General features: G+C 42.8%; 5 protein-coding genes across 7 annotated transcripts; 2 read left to right on the top strand and 3 right to left on the bottom strand.

Moving 5' to 3' along the window:
* Positions 1-5,241: 5,241 nt before the first annotated feature.
* RB195_006702 (uncharacterized protein) lies at positions 5,242-9,053 on the bottom strand (the record flags this gene model as incomplete). The annotated part of the gene is made up of 3 exons (XM_064179932.1): positions 5,242-5,277; positions 5,388-5,503; positions 8,879-9,053. The coding sequence occupies 3 exons, from the start codon at positions 9,051-9,053 to the stop codon at positions 5,242-5,244; spliced, it is 327 nt and encodes a 108-aa protein (XP_064036848.1).
* A 558-nt stretch (positions 9,054-9,611) lies between these two features.
* On the bottom strand, positions 9,612-10,238 carry RB195_006701 (uncharacterized protein; the record flags this gene model as incomplete). The annotated part of the gene is made up of 1 exon (XM_064179930.1): positions 9,612-10,238. One exon carries the CDS (start codon positions 10,236-10,238, stop codon positions 9,612-9,614), a length of 627 nt encoding a protein of 208 aa, XP_064036847.1.
* A 135-nt stretch (positions 10,239-10,373) lies between these two features.
* RB195_006700 (uncharacterized protein) lies at positions 10,374-11,237 on the bottom strand (the record flags this gene model as incomplete). Its single annotated transcript, XM_064179929.1, has 1 exon — positions 10,374-11,237. The coding sequence occupies one exon, from the start codon at positions 11,235-11,237 to the stop codon at positions 10,374-10,376; it is 864 nt and encodes a 287-aa protein (XP_064036846.1).
* Positions 11,238-16,339: 5,102 nt separating this feature from the next.
* RB195_006699 (uncharacterized protein) lies at positions 16,340-18,862 on the top strand (the record flags this gene model as incomplete). Of its 3 annotated transcripts, XM_064179928.1 has the most annotated exons (5): positions 16,340-16,576; positions 16,916-17,193; positions 17,243-17,564; positions 17,619-17,970; positions 18,036-18,862. In XM_064179928.1, the coding sequence occupies 5 exons, from the start codon at positions 16,340-16,342 to the stop codon at positions 18,860-18,862; spliced, it is 2,016 nt and encodes a 671-aa protein (XP_064036842.1). The 3 variants fall into 3 exon arrangements, with proteins under 3 accessions (XP_064036842.1, XP_064036845.1, XP_064036844.1); XM_064179926.1 differs by lacking the exons at positions 16,340-16,576; positions 17,619-17,970; positions 18,036-18,862 and adding an exon at positions 16,772-16,831 and having other exon boundaries at positions 17,243-17,585; XM_064179927.1 differs by lacking the exons at positions 16,916-17,193; positions 17,243-17,564; positions 17,619-17,970; positions 18,036-18,862 and having other exon boundaries at positions 16,340-16,633.
* RB195_006698 (uncharacterized protein) lies at positions 18,131-18,862 on the top strand (the record flags this gene model as incomplete). Its single annotated transcript, XM_064179925.1, has 1 exon — positions 18,131-18,862. One exon carries the CDS (start codon positions 18,131-18,133, stop codon positions 18,860-18,862), a length of 732 nt encoding a protein of 243 aa, XP_064036843.1.
* Positions 18,863-20,269: the final 1,407 nt, after the last annotated feature.

Genomic DNA, 20,269 nt, shown 5'->3' with positions numbered 1-20,269 from the left:
CCACAACAATAAAAAATATAATATCGAGACAAGGACTGAACCAGAATATGGAAATAGGAATGAAACGAATATCTGCGGGTATGTAGATGCAAAGTCACTAGATGCGATTACTCTGAGGTGACCAATGACAATCACGTCGAAGCGTAGTCCGGTACAGTAATCACCTCATCGTTTCGTGGAATTCATCGCGGCCACTTTGGAAAAGTATTCATCTTACCAAGTGAGAATTGAAGAATTACGAATGTCAAGATCCCAATTTAAGAATCTACGAAACATTATGATTCTACTTAGGACAGAATTTCCTTCAAATATGATGAGTCCAGAGCCGAAAATTGAATTAGATACTGAATTCACCAGTATCCTCCCACAATCATTAACTGAATCACACAGGATAATAAGAAATGAGCCAATTATAATGCGAATGTTGACATGTAAAAGAAGATTTACTTCTTAGTCTTGAGATTAGGATAATATTCTAATATATTAATATAATATATATAAAGCTGATATTCTTCCCACCCACAGTTGAGCAACTTATTATCCATCACTTATTTGTTATGTATTATTATTATTCGAATTATTCGAATGCAAGAACGACTGACAATCGCAATATGTGCACAGCGAACACAAAACGGCCAAGAACAATGACTGGAACGAGTTGTTGCGTAGACGTAAAACTCGATGACCAATCGTTTTATACGCGCAAAGAAACAATGAGTTCACGTAATGGCAGTTTTCGATTATTAAACCGTTGTTTTAAACTTCGCCATCGGTGCACGGGGAGGTCACCGAGGGCGCAACGTTTCCTACGTTTTACTTGCGAATGGACATTTTACAACAGTGATCTCTGTCGTATTCTCATTAAACTGCTAAGCGTTTTTTATTACATAATAAAAAAAATTGTCGTCTTTTTTTTGAGACATAAAACGAAATTTATGGGGGTATTTTTTGAAGCGAATGAAAGTCGTTGTAGGTGCGAAGAAAAAGCTGTTGATTTTTAGAGTATTATTTACAGATTTATTCCAAGAGGAAATTTCGAAATTTAAAATCACCTTTCCAAAAAAAAATCGCATAACAAGCCATCTACATAAGGATCTATCTTCCCAGCTACATATGCTATCAAATTCGTTTTCTGTGGTTTCGTTATTCGTTGCTCAAAACAACTGAAACCAAATGAAAGTGAAAAATCCGAAAACTGAGAAGGTAAAATAAAAGTAAGTAAAGTATTACTGCAGGACGTTCAATATGATGAGTTTTTGAGAAAGAAAGAATCATTTCTTTAAAAATTGCAAACCTCAAGAATTCCACAACGGAAATTGCACATGAGGCAAAGTTTGGTTTACCACGGGAATCGTCCGGGAGGTAAGCTAATTCTCACTCAGACGTCAACGCATGTAGTTGACTTGCATAAAAATATCTCCTACGCTTTCGAACTTAATGAAACGTCTTCTTTGAAAACAACCATCGTTTCTGGAGCGTTATTTTTCGGATGAGACACTGTGACGACATTTTCTGGCATACAGGCACGTTGGCCGCAGTAAATGATTTCAGAGAAGTGATGCAATAGTTTTCAGAGAAATGATGCCATTGTGCGTGACCTATCGTATCTGTAGGTCATGCGCCTTGGACGTCGCCTGTTCCGGAACAGAGTTTGTCGGATTTTGACCCCAATGGTTCCGAAAATAAACATTCTTCTTGAATTAGTACTTGCGATTTAAAATGGATAAGAAGTCAAGAAAAAACTGAGGTCACTATATAAACAAGGAGTGCCTACAAATCTAACGATCATTCTTGGTCCAGACTCCTCTTTACATAGAAGGAGGATAAGGGCAGTTTGGCAAAATTGCGAAAAACAGGCTACTCCGGAACGAAGAGCTACTTCGGAGGAGGACGTCAACACTCCTTGAATGTTCGCATTGTAAATTCTAAGGAATAGTGTCAATTCACCTCAATCCCAAAGCATCGAATGTCGGAATTACTTCTACTTCTTCAGAACTCTCGAACTCCACGCCAGACAGGTTTTCTGCCTTTGGCTCAATATTTCTTCTCTCCTTTCCTGCACATTTACTACCACAACTTTTTCCACTTCCCTTCTTCATTAGCTCACTAGCAATGGTATATAAAAAGTGAGATTTGTTTATGACAACATGTCTGAGCAAAAAAAACATTCCCATTAAGTCATACAGTGTGATATGATTGGACAACTTTTTTCTACAGTAGAAAAAAAGAAAGGATTAACGGCATGTGCTTGTCACTTGCAGAAAGGGCTGATTTATAGACTATGTCAGTCAATCTTCCGAGAAAAGGATTAAAAAATCTCGTGGAAACTTACAAAGCAAACCGAGCAAAGTTCAGCGATCGTGCAATGGAGTAAAGCCTACAGCCGATAACTATCGATTAATAAGTTTAAAAGTCACCAGTGATGAAACACGTAGGTCGCAATAATTCGAAAATAGCAAACAAAGCCGATGGAGCAGTGAAATTCAACGAAATTCTCCAGAATAAATCCTTTTCGACACTTTCTCTGCATGTACAGTATCAGGGCAATGCTACTCTATAGAAAGAAATAAGGTGAAAAAATGCTTGAGAGAAGAACGCAGACGTGTGCCCCCATTTTCCAATTCACCTCGTTAGACGAGGAACTAAATGGTGAGAGAGTTTCGCTTCACTCAATTATTCGTACATATCTACGAAGCTTTGTTTCATATCCTCTCAAAGTTTTTGCACTAAATAACACGACACAACGATTTTCTTCCCTGTTTCCTTTTTCCTGTTCACACAAAGATTTCTACTCAGGAAGTAAGTTAAAATTGCATTGCAATGGAGTTCTAAGAAAATTTTCAGCGGTTCGCGATTCTCTAAAGAAGTCCAGTAGAATAGGAAAATGGAGCGGGAGTTTTAAATGTGGTAAATTCGAGGAAAAAACTAGATTTTAGTGTCAAAAACAAGGTTTGGAAACGACAAGATTTTTTTTCAACAATTCGTTTTCTCTTTGAAAATACATTGGGGGCCGTTTCCCAGATGTAAAGAGAATAGCAACACACACACACAGGACATTCCAGCTGCAACAACATATTCAGGAAATTTGTGATTTATTCCTCTCAGAAGAGCTAAATTTGGCACAATAAGTTTTTGTGATCTTATCGGTGGAAGAGCGTGTCATACATTTGTAAAACGGCAAAAAAAAGAGAGAAAAAAGTGGTAAAATTACGTGTGCGAAGGAATTCTCTGTGTAATACACAATCACAAAAATTTTTTTCTATCTGTTGCCTCCAACGAACAATCAACCATCATTTGTTTCATTTCAAGGCTACCAGGTGCTACGAAAACGTGCATTTCGCTAAAAGTCGCAGATGGAAAAAATTAGTAAAACTGCTGATTCTTCGCGGGAATAATGAGAGATTGATGAAAAAGGGGAAAAGGGACGAAGACGTTGAACGTTGGTGCTTTTCGTGGAGATAAGAACAAGTTGCTGAAAAGCGCTGCACGCTGTTTGAGATTTTTGGCCGAATTGCGTTACGCACCGCGATAAGTGGAGCGTAGTACGTTAATGCTGAACGAGCAAAACGATCACGACTGCTTCACCGGTTGCAAAAATCGTTAAAAATAGTTCGTGTGCATGTAAGAGGCGAAGAAATAATTCAATTCTTCCCACTAATACATAAAGTCCGATATGCAGCTAAGTACAGTAGGTGCAAAAACGTGGGACACTTTCTACCCAGGAACCCCAGGAACCTGAGAACATAGGTGTTCCCATAGACCTCAGTTTAAAGGCATCACCCCACGAATTTGAGGTGGTGCAGATTTCAGGTGGAGTATTCGTATACGGGATGGGAGACTACGGAGAGAGAGGTGATTCCGTCCATTTCTTGCTGATTGCCGTAACAAACGGCCCGGAAGATGCGGCGCCGCACAGGGCTGGCGCGCTCCAATCGAACCACTTGTACAAAATGGTGCGCTAAAACGAATGAAGCCGTATCTTCCGGCCCTTTTTTACGGCAATTAGGAAGAAATGGACGGAATCACCCCCCTCTCCATAGTCTCCCATCCCTGTATACGAATAATCCACCTTTAATCTGCACCACCTCAGATTCGTGGGGTTATGCCTTTAACCGACGAGACAACTCTTTACATCTATATGAGTTCCTGCAATATCCGCATCATGCACTTTCACTCCACCAGTCACGCGAGTGGACAGAATTTTCTCATCGGATGGACCGTGCTCTCCGATGCTTGGAATTATAAGTTTCTAAGTTTGTAAAAAAAGTAAAGTAGTAAAGCCTGTGTTATTGGTTTCGGCCGCAATTCCTGAAAAATATTCTCTTGACAACTACTTATTACCGTAGTGAAAGGAGTTCAAAACAGGAAATCTCTGCAAATGTTGCTTTTTTCTGTGCGGATTTTCCAAGCAATCAGCAGCACAAAGAATTTGATTGAAGGAAATTCCAGTGAGGTAGACGTATGATTTTTTGATGTTTGCCATTAACGATTGACGTAATCAAATTGGCTTGTTGTCAAGCGTCAACGAAAGCGCAACGGAGCACCGATAAGAGAAAAGGCGAAGCGAAAATTGGCAGTGTTCTGTTCTCAAACAACCTATAATTGGAAAAAAAATCGTGACTACTGCTTCCCATAATATTTCTGAGTGGTTACTAGCGAATACGGTCTTTCATCAAAGAATTATTCAGTAACGTAATTGCGAAGAAGAAACCGTGTAAACCTTTTTGTGATTGGTAACAAAAACATTACTTCACAAATAGGAAATGTAGCGCTTTATTGTCGAATCGACAAATCGCTTTGTAGCCGCATGCGCCAACTTCAACCCAATTGCTTCGATTTGTATTGTTGGGTTGGGTGATGTGGGGAGAAAATAGAGAATAAAGGAATGAGAATAGAAATAAAATTGGAAAGTGCAAAATTATGGACAATTTAGAATGAGGAAAGGAGGAATCCATGAGGTCCTCATGATATCATAGGATGAATTATGGAACTTTTTTCTTCTTCTAGCTGAAGAATTCAGAAAATATGAGCCTTTTCATTAATCAGTACCAGGTGATAAGTTAATCACGTTCGATTTCATCCTTTCTCTGAATCTCTGACGAAGGCGATTTTGCCGAAACGTTAGCCACGAATGAAGGATAGTAACAACCTCGTGTCCGGCTTAATTAAAAAAAATCAATGTATCCATCGTTTGATTGATTTCTTTGAGCTGTAGCCAAGATTGGTATTGATCTCTCCTTATTAACTAACAGCTAACGCTTCGGCGTTCGTCAGAGCCTGGAAAAATCAAAGCCATCAGTGATTTATCCTCACAAGCACCTTATCACATTACGGAAACCATACAGACATAGGTAAACGAAAAGCAAAAAATATCGGCTAACATTTACCTCATGTGCTGGATTTGCTAACGCAACAGACCACCATGCACCACAATTATGAATCACAACGATTTTTTTTATCAGGGATCTGTCGGCCCGCCCGTAGATCAAACCCGCACAGATCTCTTGATATGGGGCCAGTTCGCTTATAGTGTATCCATAATTATTGGGTGATAAAATTCTACTTGCGTAATTTCAAACTACATCATTTCAAATTAAGACGACAAAATGTTCTAGAATTGCAGCTTAATTAAAATATTTCAGTTATAACGAAAACTCCCCAAGTGAGTTTTTCTTAGAAAGCGGGATGATTCTTCCTATCTCGCATAGCAACGTAGCTGACCGCGTACTTTGCCATAGTAGAGTTAGGCTACGCTAAGGGGAATTTCTAATCTTGGGTTTCCAGGTGGGAGTCAGGGTGGAGCTCATAAAAATGAGCCACAAAAACGAAAACACTCCATAAAAATCCAGGCCTCAGAGGCCTCAATTTATCCAACGAGGAAACTCTTCCCTTTCCTAACAACACTGAAATGGAAACGCATGAAGTGGATTTTTGCGTGGAGAAGAGTTTTTTTCTAGATAGTGTGACAGATGTTAGTGTATAATTTGCAGGTATCACAGCGGATTTGTGCGATACCGCCTATAAATTCAGGAATAAAAGTCAACGGTTCCTGAGTCTTTCATTTATCCAACAAGATGACCCTCTGCACCTCTTCGACTCACGAAATGAAATGCAGTGTAGTGAATAAATGGTAAGATTACTTGATAATGTATTCTTTTATGTATGCTTCCATAACATAGTGATCGAATCAACCTGGCATTTCGTCAATCCGAGAAATGTAAGGAGTTACCTTGCTGGGTTAATACCTTGTTGGGTTAAGACTTCAATACCAGAAATTGCATATATAGTATTTCGTGTTTTCTCTGTAATAATTAAATTTAATTCAATAATTACTCTTGAAAAATTAATTTTTAATATTCCGTAATTGCAAATCCTTTTAACGTTTTAGTTTTTTTCAGAGAGTGATCGGAAATTCCCCTGATGATGGTTTTAGGTCCGGGTTCCCACGAACAACTACTGTGGATTCGGAACAACTGACAGCGGAAGAGATCATGATTTGCCTCGACTGTACGACCAACGCAGCGAGTAGTGGCAAAGGAAAGTACAAGGCCGAGGACAATAGTCCCAGCTTTATATGGTCGTGTCGGCAATTCATTACTTGCTTTTCAGTGTTTTCTGAATAGCATAAAAACGAGTCCCATACGCACGTGTCAATGGAAATAATTTGCGCCAAACAATCTTTTCATTCCTTTACCTCAGTGGCGGGTGTATGATGGACGTGACTCTAGAAATATCTCTAACGCACAAATAGTAGATAATTCTACATTTCAAGTAAACCGCTGAACAATAGGTAATTTATGATCAAGAAAAAAGACAATGAACCTAATCAGTTCACGTGTGTTGTACATTGCTGTGATAGTCACGTGGGAAGATTTTATCCGTTTTCCTTGACTTTTTGACGGTAAAGTTCTGTTCGAAAGCGTGGAAATGCTCTTCTAGCGTCCTCTCAAAAATTCACGGCAATTCAAAATTACCATACGTTGTTCCGTTGTGGTCCTACCAGGTGTTTGCTCGTTGGGACCTTTCTTAACTACGCTCTGCAGTTAAAAGCTAACCACTACCTCTGCTGCAGTGAAAGGCTCCTAGAATAAAGGTTTATTTTGCAGGAGATTTTGACTAGAGCATATTTGTGATTTCGACGTCTCAACCCCTTTTGGCTAGTATCCAGAACCATGTTTGCCTGAGCCCACAAGAGATAATTTTTGAATCCAATAGGTGCAAAAAAGCAACCCCTAGTTCCAAGGTGATTGTTGATAGTACCATTTGTGCTGTGGCAAAAGTTTTACATTTCCCCTCAAATCGGGCAGAATCTGCTTCTGGGAGATTTTAGCGGAACCAAGAGAGTCAAGTGAAAGTTTGTAAAGAACTTGAATAAAAAAAGGCTGAACTTTCAAAAATGATAAATACGAAGCCAGGTTTCACGCTACGTCGATGTTCAAACCTTCAGGATTTTTGAAATAGTGAAGTGAAGGATAGCTGATTGAATAGTGACGCTCATCCTGATTTTATGTCTCTCCTGGGTTGTTCCGCCGTCAAATAGAAAAGATCAACATTCTCTTCATATGCACTTGATAAGAATTGAAGAAGGAAAAGAATACAGAAGAGTGAGATCCTTCTAAAAAAAACAGTTTGATTATCGTTCTTCTATGACGTCTTTTACTTTTTTTATTTTCTGCATTTTTTGGCAGATGATTCCAATAAATATCCTAAAACCAATCAAAAGTACGAGCTCTCTGAGCTTTCTAATGCATTGCAAATTATGTATTTTTACGGAAAATTTTGCCTCAAATGAAATCGATTCAGAAAATTAGTTTTAAGAAAATGATCTTCATCACAGAGCCAAACAAACCCTGCGCTTCGATGTTGGAAGCAACGCGCTTAGCGGGGACTTCCGTACATACCTACTTTGAATGTGGTAACCATTTCACACGAATTCATCGGTTAGACTACGAGCATTTGCCTGAGCAGTCAAATAGGAAATCATCTTCCAGCATCATATTCACACTTAGTGCATCCAGGAATCCTACATATGTAGTACGAAAGACTCTGGACCTAAGGAGAAGATGCGTATGAATCAATAAATTGATAGAACTGATTTCTTCGCGCACATTAACCATTATATGTACTCGCAAGCAGTGTACACTATAATCTTTGCGGGTGAATTTGATTTTACAAGCAAAAAAAAAGCAGGAAAAAATTGGAAAAATTAACGGTCGACCAATTAAAATGATTAAATCACTGGATACACACACCGTACACATGCAAGCAAATCGATCGTTACCTGAAATCACATTTCGATCTTTCTCATTCGGAACTAAGCTCTCCGTCCCTAATTAACATATAGGCTCGTAAAATGATATTTCGTAATTGTGTTCGTCTGAATTCTTGATATTTCACTTTGCTCAAGAATGGAACGTATAGTGACTGAAATAATACTTCATAGGTGTCTGAGACCAAGATCAAGTGATTCTTGGATCAATCTCCTCCAAAAAGGTAACATTTCGCAGAAAAAATAAACTTGCTAAACTGGGAGTATGTGATATTTTTTCTTAATTTTCTCCAACCTCTTTTGATCCTCAACCTCTTTTGACACAGGCCTCGACGTGTATGTATCGTACCTTGACTTTTGCAAGGCGTCTGACAACGTTCCGCTTTTTAAACTAGTAAATAAACTTTATCTGGTTGGAATCCATCCACATGTTATCGTCTGAGTTCAAGTTTTTCTCAGAATCCCTAGATTTCTGAAGCATGTGAATGGTTCCTTCTCTGAACCTAGGCTCGCGGTTAGACGGGTACTGTATGAAGGAATTCTCTCTCCTGTTCCTATCTCACTTACTGACTTAATCGGCGGGCTGATGTCATCGCCTGACGCGATTACCCGCATCTTCGCCGGGGTGTGCCGTCCTCAAACACAGCTCTGCCCAACCTTCTCGATCTTCTGCGAGAGCTTGCACAGAATCAATCCATTCGTTGCTATTCCATGTTCTGCGAAACCTTACGTCTCGCCTGAACAGCCTGTCCACGCCGAGTGTCCTCAGGTCCTCTTTTACCATCTCAGTCTAGAACTTCCGTTTTCGGCCAGGTGGCTTCTTCCAGCTCAAACCCGACGAACTCTTCAGAACTCGTTGGACAAGGCGATCTGCCGGTCTCCTTAATATATGATCAAAGAAGTGCAGACGATTTACTTTAGCCGCTTTCGAAGGCGGTGCAAGTTGTTAATATCTTCCACGAGTCATCCGCCGGTAAACCACATCAATTTCTGCGTAAAGATCTTCATTGTGGCATACACTAGGCCAAAAGTAGCCAAGTAGCCGTCTAAGCAGCTTTCGTTCCGTGCAGTCAAGCCTCTCCATAACCGTTGATGGTGCTGCTCAAGTCTCCGATCCGTACATCATGATGGGGCGAATTGCGGATAGGTAGACTCGTAGCTTGACTTCGTTGGTGATGGGGATCGACCACAGACATTTCGTTAAGGAGTTAAATGCAGAAATGGCCTTAGCACATCTTTGTTGAACATCTCTGTCGTAGCTGCCGTTGTTCTTCAGCATACAGCCCAGGTAACAGAACTCATCGACGAGTTCTATCGGTTGTACGTCCACCCTGATTCCCGTTCAAAGTCTAGAAGAGATCCACATCTGCTTACATTTATCAGGGCGTAGGCGTAGTCCGTAGGCTGCAGCCAGCTTCGATACAAGGTTGACAACATGTTGAAGTTTCGTAATGCTTTTCGCGAATATAACAACATCGTCGGCGTACTCGAGGTCAGTCAAGGGGAACCCTGATGGTGCTAAGACAATGTCGGCAGGACACTGGTCGACTGTTCTTCGCATAATGTCGTCGATGGCGAAATTGAACAGGAAGGGTCGTGTCACCGCCCCTTGTCTTACTCCAGTTACAACTTCAAGCGGTGTTGTACATCCGGCTTGTGTTCGAACTGCAGCAGTTGTTCGTTGATTCATGTCATCAAGCAAACGAACGAACTTCCCTGGTACTCCATCGGCACGAAGCGCGTTGAGAAGTCGGCCTCGGTGAGGAGAGTCGAAAGCGGCTTCAAAGTCCAGAAACGCTAGTTGCATTAGCTTCGAATACCGCTGCCAGATTTCGATCACTCTCCTGACGATGAACACCTGGTCAATCGTAGATTGGCCAGGACGAAAGCCAGCTTGCTCGTCGCGCGTCGTTTCTTCGCGATGTTTAATGAGTTGGTCCAGGAAAATGCGCTCCAGTACCTTGTACATGACACGCAGCAAAGAGATTTCTCGATAATTCCTTGGGTCCGTGACGGTGAAACTTCCTGTGGAGGGGAATTATGATAGCGTGTCTCCATGAATAAGGTATCCTTTCGTCTATCCATATTGAACGGATGATCTTTGTTATCTCACGGATCCCAGACGGAGGAAGGTTTTTTTTAGCATTCCTGCGCTAATCCCGTCGTCTCCACCAGATTTTCCATTCTTCATTTTTTGAATACAGACCATGACCTCCGACTCGGTCGGTGGCCCCTCGTTAACCGCATTCGTCGGTCTATGAATGTGTTCGAGTTCAGGAGCTGACGGTGCTAGCCGGTTCAGCAAGGTCTTGAAGTGTTCCTTCCAAATTGGAAGGGTTGCTTCACCGACAGCTACCCCATTAGCAGTGTTGAGGACATGGGAATATCTTTTTATTTTGCCGCTATACTGTTTTAGTAGAGCGCAGGCTTTCCGCGGGTTCCTGTCCTCCCACGCCTTCTCAAACTCCATCGCTCTTGACATCCACTCGTTATCATGGTCTTGTTGCAGTTGACGACGCAGCTTCCTTCTAAGACGCTTTTCCTGGTTGAAGTCACCAGTGCTACGCGCGAAACATACGGAATTGTACGTGGATTTTGTTTCCGCAGATGCAAAGGCAAACTTCTTCCGCGGCAACAGAACCGGGAGCGTTTCCTTTGCAGCGTCCTGGATGCACTTTGTGAAGGAATCCGCATCGCTAAGCTTCTTCCTGGTCCGTACTCCAACATGAATAGACATACGTTGGCGGAATTTTCTTCTGCATTCATCGTCTTTCAGACCTGCCATGTCGATTTTCGGTTGAAGAGGAATTCCTCGGTTTCTCTTGTGGAACCGTATCTTGAAGCTGAGAAGAAGTGGACGGTGGTCAGCGTCGAACGCGACGTCCCAAACAGCTCTAGATTTTCGGATATCTGACTGAGGAATGTTCCTCGCCAGAACGTAGTCGAGCTGAAGTTTAAGAGTCCTCATCTTCCGCCTGTGCTGCTTTTCAGGCGTTAAAAGGGTTGACCCCTGCCACGTGAGCTGATGGCGTCGATGATTCCTCTTAAACGTGGAAGCGATGATGAGGCCCGTCTGTTCGCAGAAGTCGACCAGACGGTCACCGTTGTCCGACGTGCGCTCCGCTGCATAGTACGCGTGTTGGCCTATAAAATGACCTGCGGGGGCCAACCGATGACCAAGTCAGTGTTTTTATCCTCACAGACGAGTCTGGTACCAATTTATCGACCCCGGAGGGATGAAAGGCTCGGTTTTTTTTTTTTTTTTTTTTTCTTTTTCATAAAAAGTTCCTAAAGTCCTTTTGCAATAGGACGGTTTCGAACCCTCGACCGTGTGGCTACAACGGACCTCTAACCGACTGCGCCACACCCACCCGTAAAGAGAAATAGCAGGTAGTAAATACAGCTAAGCTTGTTCTACATATCAAAGAGGTACTCGCGTAGTTTGACCAAATTAAAAATCCACATGCAGTCGGCGTAGAAGGTGCTGCACCGGAGTGACGTGACACTAAGAGAGGGCGAACAACGAACCTACAGAAAGCGAAAATCTCTTTAGTCCTCTTTTCTTCTTGCTTTCTACAGTTTTCCATTACTTTTTCGCATAACAGAGCATGAACTGGATTATGAGTAGCCTGATGCCTATCAAAGTTTCATCTTTTTCCATTAGTTTCATCTTTTTCTCTGATCCTAGAGCGCCTCTGTGATCTTAGTTCAACTTCTGGCACATTTTTTTGTTGTGCAGCTGTGGATGATTTATTCCTTGAAAAGTGCTCGAACAACAACGGATGTATTCAGTCCTAGGATTTGGCGCTTGGTTAGAATTTTACTTTCCTTCATTTTCTAAATGAAATTTCCTCCATTCTCTGAATGAAAATTCTGAATGCTTCCATAAAGGGCGATTTTTGTATCCTCTTCACGTCATTTAAATTTAAAATTGGCACCTTTCTTTGCAAGAAATGATCTATCGAGTGATCACAAATGCATTTCAACCTGCGGAGTTCAGAATTCCTCACCTAGAGGGTGGCACCTCTCTATTTAAAAAAAAAATGAAGAGTAACAAGGATTTTGCAGAATTATTAATCATAAGAGCTACAGTGGAGGATTTTAGGAAGCTTAAGAAGAAAGGGATCACGAAACAGAAAGAACTTTTTCGTGTACGTACATACTTGTAATGCACAGCACACAAAATAAAAGGAAAAGCCGTCAGCGAAGCAAAGTTAAGGGGTGTGAAGTCAGTGCTGTCAGATACCTATAAACGCTTATGGGCACATGAGATCTCATGCATAAACAAGCTATAGATGTGACGAAGAAGTCATTCACACTAAATGCTGGATAGTTGCTATTTTTACATAGTCAAGACACGAAGCATCATCGTCATCGTTCCAGAAACATCTCAGTCAAGATGTTGGACGGATATGCCACTCACTTAAATTTAAAACAAACATCATGTGCGAATAAAATTGCTGTTGTTAGATGTTTAACACAAAATATTCCGTTCTAGATCGCTACATTCACGCAAATGGTAAACTTCTATTCCCTTCAGACCAATTAATGCACTGAAAATTACAGACAAACAATTAATTCAAACCCAATAACAATGTTCGTGACCAAAAACTGTAATACTGAAGTAAAAAAGTAAAAATAAATACTCAAGTAAAAAACAGCAAAGTTTGAGAGATAGATAACAACACAAGGAAAAGCTGATTGAGCCTGTCCATTATTTCATCCCAAAGTTCCTGGTTGAGAGAAAGTGATATCAAAAATGGTTTACTGTTGCAATATGCCTTTTACGGGAATGAATTTCAATAAAGAGACCATTTTCAATAACAGCTCAAAGAGATCAGTATATCTGATAGCATTTTCCTTTCTTAAAAGATGTCATTCAAGGGACTTCCAAGAAAGTGTGCGCAGTATTGCGCAGAATAGTGGGTTACCAGAAAAAAAAACTGTTGCTTACCATCCAGTACCAAGCTGTTATATAACTATTGTTTCAATTTTCTATCACTCAGAGCACTAATTTGTAGCTCAGATGAGTTAGGGAGCGACTGGCCTTAACGGAATCAGTACAAGTCTCCCGGATATCTGTGTAACGAGCAAGTAATGCGAAGAAAAAGCAACGTTTGCAAATTAAATCTTAACAAGAAATCACTTGCTCAGAACCATTCAAGTTTAATTTATTCGCTATAAATAACTAACAAACATAGATAAGAATAAGATTTAGATTAATACTAACAGAGAATAACTGACATTTGCCATGCAACAGCCGAAATTATTAAAACTCAAAGTGATCGAGCTGATAAAACGACCAAAAACGATAATCCAACCAAAATAAATAAAATTGACAGCCTTATCGGCCCACTGAGCCTATGGCAACCACGTTCTCGGGGCATGTAAGGTTAGTTTTGTATTGAGATGACGTACGTGTTCTCGATGAAGGCGTGCATTGAACCCTCTCTGCACTGCGCGCAAAACTCACCGCAGCTCTTTTCTTCACGCTTTTTACGGGTCTTCATCTTTTTTTTTGTTTAATGGTGCACGAGTAAGATAACGAATAGGAGAGTCTTAGCAAAGTTCTTTCCCGTTAGGTCTCTTTTGGTCCTGGGCCGCCTCTAAGGTCTTAGTTTGTGTCATACGTGTCCCTGTTGTTCGTCGATATGCACGAGCGGGCGCGGATAATACTTCCGTTTGTCCTGATCACGAGCAAAGATATCCCATTGGCTCCTCGTCTCATAAGAAATTAAAAGGAAATCGAAATTTTCTATAAAGGGCTTCGTATAGAGGTCTGACCATGAGGTCGACGGTCTTTGATCGACGTTTGATGTCCCGTGGTATCCAGTCGCTCACAGCTGTGGTTCGACAATTTTTTTTTTGAAACCCACCCTAATTCCGGCCCATTCCACTTTCCTTGGCATATGCAGCAGCGTCTCTGATCTTCGATCGGTGACGAAGCAGTAAACTTCGAATACAGTCATTCACTTCCGTAAAACGGGTACTCCTAACATCACCCATTTAATTAGGCCTTCTATGATGCTGAACGCTCTATCCTTGGGAAAGCTCAGGTTTCCGAGCGTAGATCAAAGCAGGAAGAGATGCTGAACAGCTGAGCACGGAAAGGATATGGTTAGGGGTGTAGGTTACAATTGTGTGCATGATCTCCCTTAATTCTTCGGTTCCCTGGGATGAACGGCGTAGAAAAGGCGTCCTACATGTGTTTACGAGAACAGAGCCCTACTGGCCCGCTCTGTATAAGCTCTGGTTTCCTCAGCAGACAATCCATTGGTTTTACTTGAGGAGGAGGCTGAGCAAACCTCATGGTTAACCTTCCGGCCAATCTCGAACGCGACGGGTGCAAAATGGTGGCGCGTTAAACAAAAAGTGTCTGATAGGAAAAAAGGACCAGTAAAGCCGCTCTCTACGCTGTTTTTCAGGAATTGTGGGAAATTCAGCGCGGTCACCCTTATACTCGCCATATACATAATAATTTTTCCTTCAAGCCTTTTTTGAGAGATAGAGAGAGGTCAAAACACCGCTTATTTCATGGCATGCTGGCTTCACTGACTATGACAAAACTCGTCCACGTAGAAACATCTCGCATAGTTACTGATTGTTCCACCAAAAGATGTTATGCAGTGAACATTCTAGGGGTTAATGTTACAGTTTTTGTGGTCGAGCAAAACAACACGCTACACCATTTACCCTATATTTACAAGAAGAGATCATAGCATTGTCAGTTTCGCGCTGTGCTGCCCTTGAGGAGAGAACACGGGCACGGAAAACATTGCCAACCGAAAAGTATTACGGTGGCGTTTCCGCTCTTGCCGCAGTAAATAAAAGTTGGCTCCGAGCACTAGGGGTCCAGTTTCATCTCTTGCCCTTTTGTGGTGCGCGTTCTCGTATCTTGTTGTGATCTATTGTTCGCAGCTGGACATCTATAACCATCTGCAACCATCTGCAGTCATCTTTAGCCACGACGCTGCGGCTGGCTGCTCCGAACCCCAACCATTATCCATTTCATAGCTAGGTACCACAACCACTTAACCATCTGACAGACCTACTTGTCCATCTGTGGTGTCGTGTATATTGTTGTCGCCGTGTATTGATGTCATTAGGATAAACCACATCTATGAAGCACGTTCTACCACATTATACCCCCTAATCCGCAGACTATAAGGGTTGGGGCGTGCGATCAGAAGGCAGCCCGAAGCCCCTGAAGGGGAAGTCTCCTCTTTGGAGCGGACTAGGAGAGCGACAGTATGTAGTTACCGACTGTTGTTACAATTCCTGTTTCTCCCAATCTTATTCAACGCGACTCCTCTCATTTGCTGTTTAAAAGACTGAAGTGGAACTGAATAGAGCATGTTCACTTAGAGATATAGCCTATATACTGCCTTTTGTAGTATGTGGTTCAAACTATCGCTTTGGGAAGATCATCTTGATCTTTCTGGTATTTATTACGTTCCCTTAGAGTGCTCGATGCTCTTCCTTATAAACTATGAAAAAGTTCAAATGTGCGAAAATGAAGAATCTCATATGACACATCTGCAGAGGAAACATACTCATCAGACAAGCAGGGAGGTGAGGACAAGGAAAAAGTAGAAATCATCGAGAAGAACAACAGTTGCGAAAAAAATAGGACAGGAAGGCTAGAGATTGCTAGAGATTTAAAATTTTCCCCCCTTTTTCGAAATTTTAAGGGGTTTTTCTTTTTTTATATATGTTGGGGGGGGAGGTGTTGGGAAATAATTGCGCGGGGGGTTGTTTTGTTTTATTTTTTGTAAAATTTTCTTTTTCTCTCCTGCATTTTTTCTCTCCCCTTCCCCCCCCTGGGCGCCCGGGGGTCGGGGGGGGGGGGGGGGGGGGGGGGGGGAAGCAATCAATTTTTTTTTTGGTGGGGATGTTGTTTTTGAGGGCAACCGCCCCACTCCCCATGGGGATTGTTTTTTAATCCTGTTTTCTTAAAACGAAAGTTTCCCAGGCCCCCCCCTCATCCCTTCTCGAGGCTGCAGAGCGTATCAAATTTCACGTGATTGCTCTGGAGGAGACCAAGTGCGAAGGAGCGACGTACGACAGATAATGACGGTACACTCGCATTCGGGAGAGAAGGTTCCGTCGCGAAATGTAGGCGGTGTTGGTTTCGTTGTGCACCCATCTGTCGTCCATCTCGTCGATTCTCACGAGATCCGTCACCTCGTCTGGCCATTCTTCGCCTCCACCCTCTGCGCCAAAAATCCATCAGTATCATCAACTGCTATTCACCAACATCAGCAGCTGATGATCCGAATGGACGCGTTTTACGAGGAGCTGGAGGAAGTAGTCCACAACGAAAGTCCTTTTACAAATTCGTTGTCGGAGACTTCAAGCAACTAGAGACCACAGAGAAATACAGGATTGGAAGATTTGGACTAGGGCCGGAATGAAAATGGCAATCGTCTCGCCGGGCTGTGTCCGCCGCTCGCCTCTTTCATGGGAACTCTCTTTCCATGAAAAAGATCATCGTCGGTGGACATGGGAATCGTCCAATGGCGCGACTCGTGCGGAGATCGACCACATACTCACCAACCGGAGGTGGTGTCTACTTGACGTCTCAGTAGTACCATCCTTTTGTAGTGGTTCTGATCACCGTCTCCTTCGTGCGAAAATACGACTTAGCCACACGATGGAAAAGAACATCTGCTATCGGCAACGAAGGAGAAAGAAGTCGTCTACGACGATTGCGTACTCGAGGACTCCCTGTCCCAAGGTGACTGGCACATCGAGGAGGACCCAAACGTGGACTACGAGATGCTGCTCAGAGGATTACGAGCCTGTGCTGAACGTGCCTCGAAGTCGCGCACGACAAACTTGGATCGAATTTCGAAGACCACCAAGGAATTGTTAGGAAGAAGAAGGGCTTTGAGGCTTGATCCGAATGCATCGCACATTGAGCGGTTAGTAGCAAACACTAGCTGCAGAAAAGCGTTGCAGGAGGATCTACAGGCAGAAGAAGATTCTAGAAGCAGCACAAAGAAGAACGAGTCTAAAGAAGTGCCGCAGGGATCTCCGCGAATATAATGTTCCGCTAGCAACCTTGCTGAGCGAAGACGGGACTCGCACGTCTTCTCGTCGTGGGATGGAAATCATTACGGAGAGGTTCTACTCGAACCTTTTCCGTTCATCCACTCCTGTGTCAAGCCCAATCATCCCCACTGGCGAAGCTCCACCACGGATTCTCCCTTCGGAAGTACGAGTCGCTATCAAGAGCATGAAACCTGGCACAGCCCCGGACCTGATTTTATTTCAGCAGACTTTCTTCGGGCTGGTGGCCATCCGCTTCATGTAATCTTACGCAGCGCACATGACATCCTATCTTCAGAAAGAAAGGATCCCAGACCAGTGGAAGACCTCGCGAACCGTTCTTATCCATAAGAAAGGTGACCGAGAGGACCTTCGGAACTACCGTCCGATATGCTTGCTGAGCGTGTTATACAAAGTATTCACCAAGATCATCCTCACACGCATATCTAGGACGTTGGATGAAGCCCAGCCTCAAGAACAAGCTGGATTCCGCCAAGGGTTCAGCTGCTTGGACCACATCCAGACCGTGTCGAGGGTCATAGAGGTTTGTCGGGAATACCGCCTGCCCCTTGTTCTAACCTTCGTCGACTATGAGAAAGCCTTTGACAGCGTAGAAACGAATGCAATACTGTCAGCGCTGGTCGATCAAGGTGTGGACGCGTCGTATGTGAGGACATTAGCCAATTGCTACGAACGATGCACGACTAGGATACAGCTTTTCCACCGCCCTCTCACCATACCCATTGGAAAGGGGTACGACAAGGCGATACTATATCGCCGAAGCTGTTCACGGCTGCATTGCAATGGATAATGAAATCACTATCCTGGGAAGAAAGGGGCATACGTGTTGATGGAAGATTTCTTTCGAACCTTCGTTTCGTGGACGACATCGTTCTCTTTTCGAGCAGTACCAATGAAGCAGAAACGATGCTTAACGAATTGAACGAAGCAGGGAAGAGAATAGGACTACGAATAAACCGAAAGAAGACACAGTTCATGAAGAACGCGCACTGCGAGGACGGAGGAGTACAACTTGAAGGTTCCCAAATCGTGGAAACTCCGTCATACGTATACCTCGGACGTTCTATGAACATGGAAAACGACTTGAAGGAAGAACTGAATAGAAGAATGAGAGCAGCATGGGCAGCATTCGCAGCCGTCAGGGAAGCTACGGACCAACTGACGGACCATGATCTTCGTGCCCATCTGTTCGACTCGACAGTCCTTCCAGCGCTCTGTTACGCAGCGGAGACGTGGGCAGACACCGCGGCCACGTCTAGGAAGCTACTTACTACCCACAGAGCCCTTGAGAGATGTCTCCTGAAGTTTAACCGGCGCACACAACACCTTGCCGGTCTTCGTAGCTCCGACTTAAGAGGAATGTCCCGTCTTCGCGACCCAGCGGAATATGTATCGAAAGCAAAACATAGATGGGCCGGTCACATCATGAGAAGAATCGACGATAGATGGACTAAAAGAACGCTAGAGTGGATCCCAAGGACGCTAAACGCCCCCGAGGAGACCGCCAACGAGATGGAGTGACGTTTTCTACGGATGGACCACTGAGAGCTCAGCTGGATACGACTCAGGTAGGTTTGGTAGTCTACGAGTTCACGAGTATTAGCGCGATCATATCCAATCTCACCTAACAATGTAACACGTACGCGAGATCAACCACATACGTCGTTGTCAGATGTCTGCGCAAACTGTGCATGACTGCACCCGCACTCGCGGCCCACACCTTTGAAGGCACGAAACTCATGGAGAATTTCTCGTTCGGGTCTGTCAATGAATTAAGCATGTTCGTGCTTAATTCTATCTGGTTCTCCTGTAGAACGACGTGGGAAATTCTTGCATTACGTTATAAAGCGTCGCGTCATAGTGCACCACGCCTTCCCCGTTTTCCGCGACGCGCTATAAGGTATCGCAGAGAACTCCCACGCCTTTTTTCAAGACAATCAGGATAATTAAGCGTAAACACGCTAGCACTCCTAATCTACACGCCAATTTCTATATCGCTGATGAGAGATGACAACATTGTCAATTTCTGCGTTTAATTGTTCAATCACGGCAGGGTCTTCATAAAATGTAAAAAAGGAGCGACTCTCTATTGACTTTGATATACAGTCTGAAATAAGTAAACACATGGAGCTCAGTTGTCAATAGGATGTCAGACCAAACATCGTATAAATGAGTACAGAGATGTAACAGACCTGGCGACCTATTTTTTTCAACTGCATTCCTGAATTTATTATTAATGTGTTTGTTTGTTATTGTTTTAAACTTGTTTTTTATTGTTATTAATATTGTTGTTGTTTTTGTTATTTTTTGCATGTTTATACTCTTTCTTGTCGTCTGCATTGACATTCCTTTCCTCAAAGAAATGACCATGCAATGAGCGTGGAGAAACAACTTTCTACTAGGTTTTGGAACTTTGTCTAGTTCATTATTTCTAAATGTTTACTGTAGTGGAGAAGATAATGCTAATGTGAATTATCGTACGTCCCACCCCAGTTCATCGCTCCGTAGCGTCGATGCACCAGCCCGATTCCATAAGGCACCTCTCGCCGGTTTTGTGCTCTTTGGCAGCCTCAGCACAACATTCTTACGATTTGAGTTTCGTTTTAGTCCAGTGCTAGGTTATCTCCTCTCACACCGTGCGCTGCAGTTTGCATTCCGCACTTAGAAGATTTTGGATCAGTTAGGTCCATTAAATCAATTTGGGCGTCTCCTCTCAAAGGCCTCCACAGCTTCCAACCATTTTCGACACATTTGACTGCATCATATCGTTCTGTGGCTCTTCCTCAGAAAGACTTCTGTCCTTTGACTCCGACAAATCCCATTTCAACTATTTTGAAACCGATTGACCGTATTTCGACGTTGTGTGGCTTGCCCTTCAAAAGATTTATGTTCCTCGACATCCACAGTTCCCAATTAAACGATTTTGGA

This window comes from Necator americanus, chromosome I, assembly GCF_031761385.1.
Source record: "Necator americanus strain Aroian chromosome I, whole genome shotgun sequence".
Taxonomy (NCBI): Eukaryota; Metazoa; Nematoda; class Chromadorea; order Rhabditida; family Ancylostomatidae; genus Necator; species Necator americanus.
The sequence above is the reverse complement of the archived record's forward strand: the minus strand, read 5'-3'. Positions and strand labels throughout refer to the sequence as shown.